The 13,574-nt window shown below is 39.2% G+C and overlaps 1 protein-coding gene across 5 annotated transcripts in view; it reads right to left on the bottom strand.

Moving 5' to 3' along the window:
* Positions 1–13,574, bottom strand: part of LOC135238018 (chemokine-like protein TAFA-1) — a 118,684-nt gene that overhangs the window by 22,692 nt on the left and 82,418 nt on the right. For all 5 annotated transcript variants that reach the window (XR_010324990.1, XR_010324992.1, XR_010324989.1 and 2 more), the window contains exon 3: positions 1,802–1,942. Coding sequence is in view for 1 of the 5 variants with exons in the window: in XM_064305646.1 (XP_064161716.1) it covers positions 1,802–1,942 (141 nt within the window). In the remaining 4 variants the exon portion in view is untranslated. The remainder of the gene's footprint in view (positions 1–1,801; positions 1,943–13,574) is intronic.

Below are 13,574 nucleotides of genomic sequence, written 5' to 3'. Positions count from 1 at the left end.
TTTCAAATTCAAATTTTTTTCATGGAAACAAAGCATTTCCTGTTTACTTTGATTAGTCCAAGGTCAGCCAACTTATTTTTTTCAAGTAAATAAAAACATGATGTACATGTAAAAAAATAATAATAATAATATATATATATTATTTTATTTTATTTATTATCATTTTTTCTTGTGCAATTGTCAAATGTTCAGGTTATACTGAGGTAGCTGATGTGTCACTTCATATGTTAAAATCTCACTCACTTTCAAAACCTGTTGGATGAAAATCGTAATGCAGTGGATACAACTGAAAACCATGAAAGCTAGTTCCAGTACAGAAAGGTCCTTTCAAGTAAAATTGTATCCTCTTGCAATTATATTTTGGTTTATAACCTTTTTCAATGTCTCAGATTGGCCTCAGATTAATATATATATATATATATATTTTTTTTTTCTTAACGTTTGCATATGCAGCTCTTCAATCATACTAAATGACTCTGGATGGCATCTGAAAGCCTTTTTGGTGTGTCGACAATTAATTTTTCTGCCTCAGCTCCCCTGTTCAACATCTGTGTCTTCACAGTGGTATTGGTTTTTCATGTGAGTCTCTTGAGTCAGTCATGGTGAGTGCAGACTACCTGAGCCTGGGGTTTTTGTTTGGATGACTCTGCAGGAAATGATCATTCTGCCGCTATGATAGGAGACATGCGCAGCTGTTAGCTAATCAGGGCGCACCCAGTGTCCCAGAATTCCTTGCGGTGCTGCCAAATTAATGGAATCTTGACAAGGGGCATTTCAGTTCAGCCTGTTGTAGAAGTAACTCCTCCTGGTGTTATACTTATGAGTTCTGCAAATTTTTATAAAGCGCTGAACCCGTTTTGAAAGAAACCGTTCAGAGCATCTGCACGGTTCATTAAACTATTATCTTGCACTTTTTTAAACATGTTGAGCAGACTGGGATTGGCACGGAGTGTGAAATAATTTCACCCATAATCAATTTCTACCATGTTCAAATGTGAAAAAAATTTCTTTCTTCTCTTGATGTAGTGAATGGTCCTGTTTTTGTTTAAGGTACCTATTTACTTTCCACTTGCTAAAGTTTAGCTGCATCAGGAACAAGTCTTCATAGATTTCCCGCTTAATCCTGGGCCCTTAATCATTTGCAGTTGCATTAAAAGCTTATTTCCCGGATAATAATGATTTATTAGGGATAATTAAAAAGTTAGTGTCAGACACCAGTAAAGGTAGAGATCTTGATTGTCCAGTCCGATACCAATGAGATGAACACACACGCACACGCACACACGCACAAACACACACGCACGCACGCACACACAGTTTCACATGTCTTCTTCAAACAAGATAATTTTCTCTTATAATATATTACAAAGTTTAGGCTACATTAATTAAGAAAAAGACTCTCACGACCTTAAGGAAAATTCTGTCATTGTGTAGAATATTTGACACTTGGCTATATTGATTTTCAGTGTATTCCAAAGCAGTTTGTTGCCACAAGCCTTACTCATTACACATATTAATTGCAAGGACAAGATCTATTGGGCTGATGGTGATTCTGCAGAATGAAAGGTAACTTGAAAAGTTTACTGTTGCAGCAAACAAGCCTGCTATTCTCATGACCGCACAGTGAAAATGACTGAATGTGGAAATTTGCATATAATCGTTTGCCGTTTCAACTAATGTGCAATCTTTATGTACATTATGAGGGTTTCATTGTTTATACAAAATCCCATTTCTGTAATGATGGAAAAATCATTTTGAAACGGATGAAAACAAGATATTTCACAGCTTCAGTTCTACGTACCGTCAACACAAGATGGCTTGTTCCTTGTTGTACCAGCCACCTTTCCGGGTAGGCAGGAACACTTTACAGTCTGGGATCGTTCTTCGATACGGTTTTTGTTACAGCACCTGTGAGCGGCGATGACCTCACACGTTCCACCCTCTGCAAATGGAGACAGGAATAGTGATACATTAAGACATAAGATATGAGCCTAATGTATTGACAGTATTGAGAGATAATGGTGGGCAAACGTCAAACAAAGACATAAAATTCATGCTAACACCGATCATTTTGACCTGTGCAGTTACAAGGCTTGTAATAAACAAGTGTTTGATTCCCTCAGCACTGGGCAGGCTGCAGAGGATTCAATAAAACATTCTCTTTGAAACAACAACAAAAAGATCATTTTTAGAGGAATGCAGGACTTGAGATTTCATTTCTTTCTGAACAATAAGTGTTTGGTTGCTACATGCACATACGATTTACCAATTATGCATCATATTACTCTTGTAATTAATATGTATAACTAACTAAATGGGGTAATCACTGCCAAATTCAAGTATATTGTTTACATGTGAAGTAATTCTAGCAGCCATGACATTTCATAAGATGGTCAGACAGCTAAATACCTGTAATAATGTAGTTTTCCAATTGCAATCCCAATGCACTTATAGTAATATAATGATTAAAACAGGAAATAAAATCAGATGTTTTTTGGGGCAGTAGTATTGCAGTCACTGCATATATATGATTAGAATCACTTAATCCGAGGGAATAAAGGCAATTCAGTTGGTAGCTAACAACACAATTCTGATTGGAGCATTCAATTTTGAGGATAGTAATGGACATTCGTTCGTAAAATTAGAAACCCTTTTTGATTTCAGGTGGTATACAGTTGTCTGACCTATGTGCAGCTGAATGACATTTAAAAGTAAAATCCATATGGTAATTACAAATGTAAATTATTGCTTTATTTCTGTAGACACATATGCTATTGATACAGTGGGATAATTGAGACATGATCCCAGGGCTCTAAAATAAGCCCTGAGACACAGAACAATTAAGTGCTCTTTCATCCGTTACATCCAAAACATCCACACGGCTGTTCTCCTCCACTCTCAAAGTTTCCAGCACTTTACCCTCATGCGTTTCAAATGACCATTAGCGAAAGGTGAGATCAGCGTCATTGCCATGAGAGGGAGAGCGCGTCCCCTGGGAGGCTGATAAGACTCTGCGAAACGAGGGATAATTTCATGAATAAAGAGGAGGGGAATGTGCTGCGAGTTTCGCGGCTGCTGCGGTCTGCAGCGTGTCGCTGCGACAATGCGCAGGGCCCTGCGAGCGTTTCGGCGCGTGGGCCGGGTCTCCTGCGGGAGCCGCCTCTGTGTCCGCGATTGGGTTTCGCACACGCCTGGCTGGGACTGCGAGCAATGGCAGCGGGACTGGGGAGCCCCTTCACGCAATCGCGAGCTCTCGGTTAATTCTGCTGTCGGGGGGCTGGAGAGTACCCAGCTATCAGCGTGACTCTCTCGTCGCCCCGGGGAACCTCTTTATCTCGCCGCGACAGCCATCGAATCATCACGCCATCCAACAATTAAAGCGGAGCTCGTCCTAGGACAGGGAGGAACGACCTCTCCGGAGATGAAGGCTGCAGTAGATTAATGTGACTGGGACCGCGCTCACGAGTCCTATCCCATTTGGAACTGCAGATGAAATTCAGAAGAAAAAGTAAATTCTATTTTGATGAGCTGATGAAGTTCAAAAAATATTTCTAATAAATATATTGCGTTCTGAACAACCTTGACAGGTTTTTAAAATGCCTCCAACTGCATTGAATGGAATACAGAACTACTAGGTACTGACCATTATTTAAGAAGAAAAGAAAATGTTGCTGTTATGCTACTTTATTCCATCTTGAATAAAGTTATTTTTTCAAGACTTAGTTGTTGATATAGCTGTGCGGGAAGCAGAACAAATAAAGACAAAGTCCCCTAAGAGTGCTATAAATACACTGGAATGCCATGAGTTTGTTCTGGGTGACTACAGTATATTACCGCCGGTCCTCAGCCCGCGACGCTGTGGTCCAGGCAGCACTCACAGTTCCCACCTTTGTCTGTGCTAAATCACAAGAACGCAATTCGGCTTTCCCTCAAGACCCTTCGAGGGTTTGTTTCTGTAAAATCACAGTAATCTGAACTGCCGTTGTGTTGTACAGAGCCTCGTAACAAGCAGAAAACATTATCCTGCACGGTCCAAGTTTCCATGGTGTGCGGAATAGAAGTTAATTCCTAACTAGGTACTCCTATAAAGGGCTGTAGAGACCTCCACCTGCATCACTGACCACTGTGCTCATTTGCACCGAGCAAATGTGTTTGGAATCCACCCACCCACAGAATCACATCAGCACTGCAATTACCCATAAAATCGAGAACACTAAAAACAGCCTTTCCTTCTGTGCAAGCGAATGCAGACATATGGGTATTAGCCTGCTGCACAGTGTGAAAGAAGACAAATTTTCGGGACTTATCAGTGGCAGAACGTCTCTGTGTTATCTGCCACTGCACACATCTCCACAACTCAATGGTAATCACTTTCCGTTCCCATCTTCCTCGGAGCACCTTTTTCAAGAACGGATTAAACTCAGAACTCTGCTTTCTAAGGAATATTGCGATAAAAAAAAAAAAAAATCTAGAGCACAGCAAATGAAAGGTGTAATTAATTATTTTACTGTAACTAATGTAGGGATTTCATAGCCTGTGCAGAATCCCTTCTGCCTCTCCCCTGAACAGATGTGTGATAAAAAAAAAAACCCTCAGTGGGCTGTGATCGTGCACCTCCATCATGTTCTATTGCTGTACAGGAACTGGCCAAAGCGAGTCTAAACCAATGTTAAGTGTTATTGAATATGACTCACAGGGGGATTGAAGACTGTCCCCTCTGACACCAATGAGATTTTAATATTGTATCGTGCATTGTGCTATAATCTGGCTGAGCTACTGAGAGCGCCCTGCGACTCTGCAGAGAGCGAGCGCTTCATCAGAATGATAAACAAGGGTTGAACTTCTTCACGACCGCTTCAAGTTCTCCCGAAAAGTTTGAGGTCAGGTGAGAGGCGTTGGGTCTGGCCACCGAGCAGACATTAAACCACCGCACACCATCTGTGCACAAAATGAGCTCCTCGTAATGGGTCCTCCTCGCCATGGCTGGGCAATAATAAAGAGATTTGCGCATAGTCGCCTGGACAAATGTGCACTTTGTCACGCAGCAATGTAAATTTCCCTTCTTTTATGTATTGGTGTAACTGCAGTGCATGACTGCATTCACAACATGGCACCTGTGAGGCTTCTTTGGGCAATTAATAAGGCTGGATGTCATTACGTTTTATTTTCTGAATTTTCAATGCTTTGCACATAATGTGTGTGTGTGTGTGCATATGCACGTGCATGTGTGTGTGTGTGTGTGTGCATATGTACGTGCATGTGTGTGCGCGCGCGTGCCTGTGTGCCTGTGTATGTGTGCATGTGTGGAAGCTCTTGTGATGAATCTTAGGGTTAGTGCTGAATGTGTCCTTGCTCTATTCACGCAATGTTGGCATAAAATCAAGGAATACAATGGCCCAGCAGAAAAAAAACAGAAGAAAGTGCATTTCTTCGACAACACAATGGAGTCATGGGATATTGAATTCACAGGAAATAATAATTTAACTGCAGTTTGAACGTAAGATTGTTTCTGACCTCAGACTGCAGGAATGATGAGTGCTGTCAGCAGTTACTGTGACAGCGACATGCTGCTATCTGCCATGGACGCGTATATCCCCCGACACAAAATGAAATCACACGCGCATGCACACAAAAAAACAAACGCAGAAAATGCCTAACATCTTATTGTATTGCAAGATGGTGCTGCACTGGAAGGCTATATTTTTGATTGTATAACACTTTCATTAAAGATTAATTGACCTTTATTTTCTGAAAAATGTTTAGTGCCTGCATGCTATTTTACACTTGATACATTTTACCCTCAGTAAATAGTCTTTAATAGCCCCATCTGTATTCACATTCATAATTATGCCAAAATAAAACTGTTTTAATTCTTCATTTTAATTTTTAGGTCAGTTTCTGACATTTAAAAAAATTATAAATGACCAAGCTACATTTTACTGACATTTCTAAACAAGTTTTTGACATTATACATGCAAGGAAATGTCTATTTTCAGGCAAACATTAATCAAAATAGCTCAACCCTTACATCTGTATTTATTCTAAAATGTATGTGCGCATAAGATAACTTGTTTTTCTGTTGGCACGCAGAATTGTGTGTACAAAGCAGTTTACTGCAAAATTTCAATAAAAATGATTTTTTTTTTCTCTTGGACTGTCAGTTATGCAGTGAACTGTCGACAGGAAAAAAGAGCTGTGTTTCTGCCCTGAAGTGGCGTTACTCAATCACAAGGAATGTTTGAACGGATGCTCTTAAGTATGCCTAAATTTGCAAACATTTCCATGCAACTTTCCGTGTTGATAAATCACACTCTTTGCATGAAAATGTGCCTATGCATGGGTAAGAATGAGTTTGATAAATGAGGCCCCGGGACCCAGGACCCAGCTGGGTAGCTGTGGGGCTCGATGATGAAACGCACTGTATTCTATGTGGATTAAATTTACATCTGGTGCTTTACTGCAACTACTGCATCCAGGCATGCAACAACCAGGCAGCAATTTTCACTCATGCACTTTGTACCACGCTTAATGGGGTCGGTTGGCATATACGTACAGATTTAAATAAGAGGATGAATATTATTTTTTTGGGAGAGGAAAGACTAATCCAATATTAAAATGAATCTTTATTTGCCTTTGGCCAAAGGCTATTTCAGTTCAACAATGTAACAATAAATTTTGTTGCCATCACTCAAAAACAACAAATAACAACAACTATAACAATAACAACAAACAGCTTGATTATTAATGAAGGATTTTCGGCTTTCCAGCTCTTTGCCATAATTTACAGAAGCCATCGAAGGACTGACAACATACTGATTTTTCTCCCTGGTCATCTTACAGACAAAGAAACTCGTGCTTCTGATCAATGCTCCATTATGTTTCGTCAGGAAAAAGGGCCAATTAAAAGTACATAAATGGCAGACTTGTGAAGATGGCATTTTATTTTGAACCAGCAATTAAACTAAAATGTTAACTGAAACTTTATATAAATATAAAATTATAGTTTTACAAGAATTTTTATACATCTTTGCACATTTTAAATCCAATACAATCCAACAATTAACAAGCGGTCATGTTATAGCAAAAGAAATTCAGTGCATGCCAGGTTGTTTGTTGAACAGTCATATATTTTTGTAACTGTCATTTACGTCACTTAATTGAAAATATAAATGACACTGGCACTCCAACCCATAGCCTGTAATATCAGACATCTTGCTGCATTCATTTTCCCCACTACTCTTTGCTATCACGGTAATAATACTGTGTTCTGATATGCTGGCCTCCGCAGAATTAACGCAGATGTAATCTGTGTGGAGTGTAAGTGATGGGTAATTATTGAGTGACTCTTGAGTGCCTTCAAGAGTCTCTCAAACCTAGTAACAACCATTAAGCGCTAATGTGTTGCAAGAGCAACAAACACGGGGGGTCAGGGCAACTCAAATAAATCATTTAAGCACTTCTTCGTATAAACAGCTTAATTATACTTTAGTCTGGAGAAAATGGCATTTTCCATATGATAATTTAAACAGGGAATCTTAACTAGACCCATTGCAATTCAAATTCAAAATGCTCGCATAAAAATCTCCTTAACATCAAATCTATTGAGTGCTTCAGTATGAGTTAAATTACCCCAAACCAATGAGGAAAATCATGTTACATTGGCAAAGCATTGACATTTGCATCATAGAATACAGCTCTCTGTAGCATTAATGAAAGTGAATGTTCATACACGCAAGCATGCACGCGCGCACGCACGCATGCATGCCCGCACGCACGCACGCACACACACACACACACACACACATTCACTTAGATTGATGCTACAGAGAGCTGTATTCTATTTGAACTCCGCGAGAAACAGTAAATAACAGCTTTTTTGCTGTCTCAAATGCAAAACATTCTCAAAAGATTTATGGTTCTGATATAAAAAAAATAATAATAATCTTTTGGTGTCAGTGCAAATTGATTACCCTGTCATTTCCAGGTTCATAGAAAAAAAGTAATAAATTCTGAAATAAAGAGACATTTGAGTATGTTTTTAAAAAAAACCTTATAACCAGTATTTTCTATCTTCTGCAATTATTGGCCCATTTTTGTAAAAATTTGAAAAGGAAAGGAAAAGACTGATGCAAACTTGTTTTAAATGGCTGATAGAGGAAAGTATTTTCTGGTTTCAGGCCATCTGTCATTATGAAAGTATATTTAATGTTTTCTGGCATCATGCATGCAAGAAATGTAACTCTCTTATTAAAACATCAGGTAGAGTCTCAGCATTTACCCCCTGGTTATATTAGGTACAATTTAAATGTATTGCAGAACAAAATCATATGGGCATTTCCAATGAGCAAAAAATAAAAAAATAATTGAGGAACTTAATACTTTGGGATAGTATCAGTCCCATTACTATTTGTGTACCACAGTTCCCATATGTTATTCTTCTTACGTGGACATGGAATACATCGCAACACAGGAATTATTGCCATCACATGTCTCATTTGGAACTATTTTCAGCTATTTCATTCCATGTCCATCCATGCAAGCGCCTGTATTCATGGTTCATTCATATTCATTTTAATTTTGCGGACATTTTGTGTTCATTTCAATCAGATGACTCTTGCCAAATTCTAAAGCCATGATCATGAGCATAGCATTTAGGCATTTAGTCTTGTTAAAGATTCATGCACAGTCAGCCTTACTTTATCCAAGTGATTTCATAGCAAAATCTGCCATGGCCAGTGTCGAGACCCATTTGGTTTCCTTGATGGTAATGCCATCTGACTCGCACCTCACTGCTCATAAAGAGCTATGTGGAAGAAGGGACTCGCTCGCTTGTTTAAGCATAAGTGATACTTCATGGCATGCCACCCAAGTTGACTCTTAAAATAATTTGAAGCAACACCATAAAGCCCTGAGTCTGCCAGTGAGTCACCCACTAACACTTGAATCTCCTCCAGACAGCCAAGAACAGTCTTGTTTTCAGGAAACTGAGAGTCAAGCCAACATGGTTGGATAACAAAGTATACTTGGCAATGTGCATTGAACATTGTAATTATTCTCCATTGAGTGTGTGTGTGTGTGTGTATTGTATATGTGCCTGTGTGTGCTTGTGCGTGTGTGTGTGTGCCTGTGTGTGCGTGTGTGTGCGTGTGTATGTGTGTGCGTGTGTGTGTGTGTGTGTGCGTGTGCATGTGCATGTGTCTGTGTGTTTACTGTATGTGTGGCATATAGCAAAGCCACAGGGCTTTTAGAACTTCCCTGTGAGACTTCCCATGGTCACAAAGGATGCCATATAGATCACATTCATGGTGTATGAGTGAATTTCCCACAGTTGATGGATGGGAGCAACATCAATGAGTTGAAATTGGGGTGGCACAATTGACAGTTTTGTGATGGACAGTTAGACAAGAACCAAATTGCCCTTTTAAAGCAGAGCAATTACAAGCAGGTCAAAATAATCATGAGGAAAAACATGAATGAAAGAAAAGACATTTAAATCAGCACTGAGGCAAAGGTTCTTTCATTAATAATTCAACATATCACCACGATTAATCTTGAACAATATGCTTTTAGGGATTTTTCCCCCTTACCTGCGAGGAGAGTCAGGACCTAAAGGCAGGTGCCAAAAAATCGTACAGATTTACCCCTCAACCTCAGCTATGTGCACATATGCATAATTCATGAGTTCATTCATTCATGTGCTACAAAGCAAAACACAAACACAAAGAGAAGTGTTAAATCCAGGTGAGATGCATATTTCCTTGGCATGAAATGGAAGACGTGGTCATGTGCTGGTATGGCAAGTGAACTTTCTCCATCGCTAAGGTTTTCCTGGCCTTCCTCTGGGTTGCAATCTACCCCATTCCACAGTCTCATTGCCTGGAGGACAACATTAGGCAACTAGATGGAAAAACAAGTAAACACACCCAGCAACTACAGCCCAAAGAGAAGCGGCTAGGTTTAAAGGGCTGGATCATGACCCTTCAGGGGCAGAATGCTATCCTACATCTTTCAGAAGAAGTGAGCTTTGGGAGATCCTGACCTCATTGTGGCCGTGGAAGTACCCAGTAGTCCTCAGGCGTTACAGTAGGCCTACATCTTTAAAGAAGACAACACATAAGGAATTCTGATTACAGCAAAAGACTAACATCATCCTGTTCGTGTGGTTTAGAGGAAGAAGTACCACTTACTCTGCAAATGCTCCTCAACTTCATATAACATTTACTTTAGGCCTGGTTCTGCAGCCTGTCTGCTATTTTCCAGGATCCTACATCACAAGTAGCTGTTCACTTTTATTTGACATTACAATTCATTTTAAAGGACAGTTTGCTCAAGTTTCAAAATAGTTAAAAATATTTTCCTGTGATTGCATAGGAGGGTCATCCAAGCAACATGTGGTTTGCTCTGACCTGTAGCAGCAACAAACTTGTGTAATTCAATTACTTTTACACTCAGTCTGTGCAAATGCATGCTTATATGTGCTATATAAATGTGGGAGGACACTTTTGGAGTGTATTGGGAGAGAAAAGGAAACAGTGCTTAGGTCGCCTGTTTTTATGACATATAACAAGAAAGGAGGGTTCAACACAACTCACACCAGATAGGCTTCGCAGAAAGTTAATTAATGTTATGTAAATGAAAATAGTCATGTTTAGTACTTTGTCACTTTGTCTGTGACCCCTAGACATCACCAGGTGCAGAGTAGCTTTTCTGGCAATGTCCTGCCAGGCCTGTACTGCGACCATCTTGAGCTTCTGCTTGTTTCAGTGGCTAGTTACCTTAAGTTTTCTCCTCAGCATATGAAATGCATGTTCAGTTGAATTCAGATCAGGTGAATGACTTGGACAGTAAATTATTTTTCAGTTTTTGGCTTTGACAAACTCCGTTGCTGCTTTTTTATGTTGGGGATCATTATCTTGCTGTAGGATGAAGCATTGTCCAATGAGATTCAAAGCATTTGCTTGATTTTGAATTAATTCTGCTGCAGCTATTAACAGTTAGATCATCAATGAAAACAAGTGAGCCAGTACCTGTGGCAGCCATACATGTCCAAACCATAACGCCCCCACCACCTTGTTTCACACATTTGGCCTACACAATTCTGTTCACATGACCTTTTTCCAGAACTCTGCAGGCTCTTTTAGGTACTTCTTAGCAAATTGTAACCTGACCATCCTGTTTTTGCAGCTAACTAGTAGTTTGCATCTTGCAGTGTAGCCTCGGTAATTCTATTTGTGAAGTCTTCTGTGGACAGTAGTCACCGACGCATCCATGCCTGCCTCTTGAAGAGTGTTTCTGATCTGTCTGACAGGTTTCTGACCTGTCTGATGTTTTCCTTCATTATGGTGAGAATTATTTGCTCAATCAACTATAGAGGTCTTCCCTGGCCTACCATACCCCTTGCAATTACCGAGCTGACCAGTATTCTCTTTGTTTTCAATGATGTTCCAAATAGTTGATTTTGTAAGCCTAAGGTTTGGCCTGTGTCTCAGCCTCATAATGGCTTTCTTGATTTTCATTGGTACAGCTCTGATCCTCATGTTAACAAACACCATTGACATACTCCAAAGGCAATCAAAAGCCTAGAATCAAGACTAGATACTAAAAGCTCTCTTATATCTGCATTAAGGAAGCAATTGAACACACCTGACTTAACAAAAACACCAGGGAAGTAATTTGTTTCAAACATTATGTTGCCCTGAAATGGGAAGTTATGCATTATGTATAAAAAGTGCCATAATTTCAGAATCTGCACTTTAATCAAATGTGAATTACAATTCTAAAATTGTGGAGTACATGGCCAAATCAAAAAAACAATTACTAACTATGCTTTTCAAAGCACAGAATGACCATTCCTCCTTATGCCTTGTGTACACTACACAACTTTGAAAATACTAACAAAATCCTAACAATGGAGAGCATCTCATATTTTGTGATTATCTCCTAAAAAAATTCTGTTATTGCCATCCTATGAATGCTCACACAACACATGTAGTCACAGGCTATGGTCACGGGGGTTACACACTACGGGGTTTTGAATCGTGATGAACTACAGTAGATCTCGAAGAGCTGCATTGTCACAAGACCTCGACAACAACAAAAAGTGCACATCTCTCTCTGAAAATGGAGGATAATTGGCAGCTGTTGGTAGTGACACTTGCTGCCTGTGCATTCATTTTAGCAGACCAACTACCCAAAAAGGTAACGAGAAAGAGGAGTGTGGTGAAGTATGGAGTGTGGAGAACATGGCTTAGTTATTTATAATTTAAAGAAGAAAACATATGATTTAGTGATTGTACTAACTATTACTAACTATGCAGGAAAATCCCTTGGGGTTCACAGGGTTCATAGTCTCTGTTCCATGAAATTGCCCTCCTACAGAGCATATCAGATGACAAACCTGAATCAGTTATATCTCTTCAAGCCTAAGGATATTATGTCCAGATTTGAAATCAATACAAAATGCAATTTCTCTGGACCCATATGGCAAGGCTTGTTTTGATCTACAGTATGTTTAGCACATTAATGTCCTGAAGATGGGAAATCATCAACTGAATTTTAATAAGATTATGGAAAATGACTACAATACAATGGAACTTCCTTCAAAGAACAATGGAAAAAAGTTTAATAACTGAGAAACAGGCAGTTTCTGGAACATGCCATTTCACATGATTATCTGTTGAACTCTCTGTCTTTGTTGGAATTCACTGACCTGTTCCCCATGTTCGGTTCTGTGAAAGTGTTCTGGGATCCCAGCCAATTCATTATTTAACTGGCATAATGCATCAATTGCCATTTATTCATTTCAAATTATGTATGCATGCAAAATCCTTATATATAAAAGAGAATACTCTTCAGTATGAATAATCTGCCCACTTGCTATTAAAGCACAACAACGGGGAATTGCATGAGTTTGCATAATATAGCTTCATTTTCAATGGAGGTTAATAAGCTAACTTCTCTTTCTGCCCATTATTTGCATATCTTCATGCAGTTTATAATGCAACAGACCAATCCGATAAGACCCCATACTGTTTGCTTCTTACAGGTCCCCATTGATCTGAGTAAAGACTCATAGCTGAACAGTGTTGAACACACACACACGCACACATACACACTCACGCACGCATACACACACACACACACATACACACACGCACACACGCACACACACACATCAATATTGATATTTATCAAAATAAATATCAATATCACAGTCTGCCAGAGTGAATCAAGATATTGTGGCAAGCTTTTGTTTCATTTCATGTTTCAGAGAGCTTTTGGATATTCCTGAATTTACACTGTGAATATAGTTACACTCTAAATGGAAAAAAGTTCACTCACAATAGCTGGAAACCTTTTTCAGCAGGATCCCCGTTACAAGTGTTCAAGAATTCTATAAATAAAAAGAACTGGGAAACTACATTGCTGAACTTGGCTAAGTATCATAATAGTCAATCAGAATAGGCTTAATGCAGACTGCAATACCCGGACATGACTAATCTCTGAACTGGCACTAGAGAAAGTATGGTTATAAGAATGCACAGAAGAAATTATTATAAATTGGTTTGAGTCTT

This window comes from Anguilla rostrata, chromosome 13, assembly GCF_018555375.3.
Source record: "Anguilla rostrata isolate EN2019 chromosome 13, ASM1855537v3, whole genome shotgun sequence".
Taxonomy (NCBI): domain Eukaryota; kingdom Metazoa; phylum Chordata; class Actinopteri; order Anguilliformes; family Anguillidae; genus Anguilla; species Anguilla rostrata.
The sequence above is the reverse complement of the archived record's forward strand: the minus strand, read 5'-3'. Positions and strand labels throughout refer to the sequence as shown.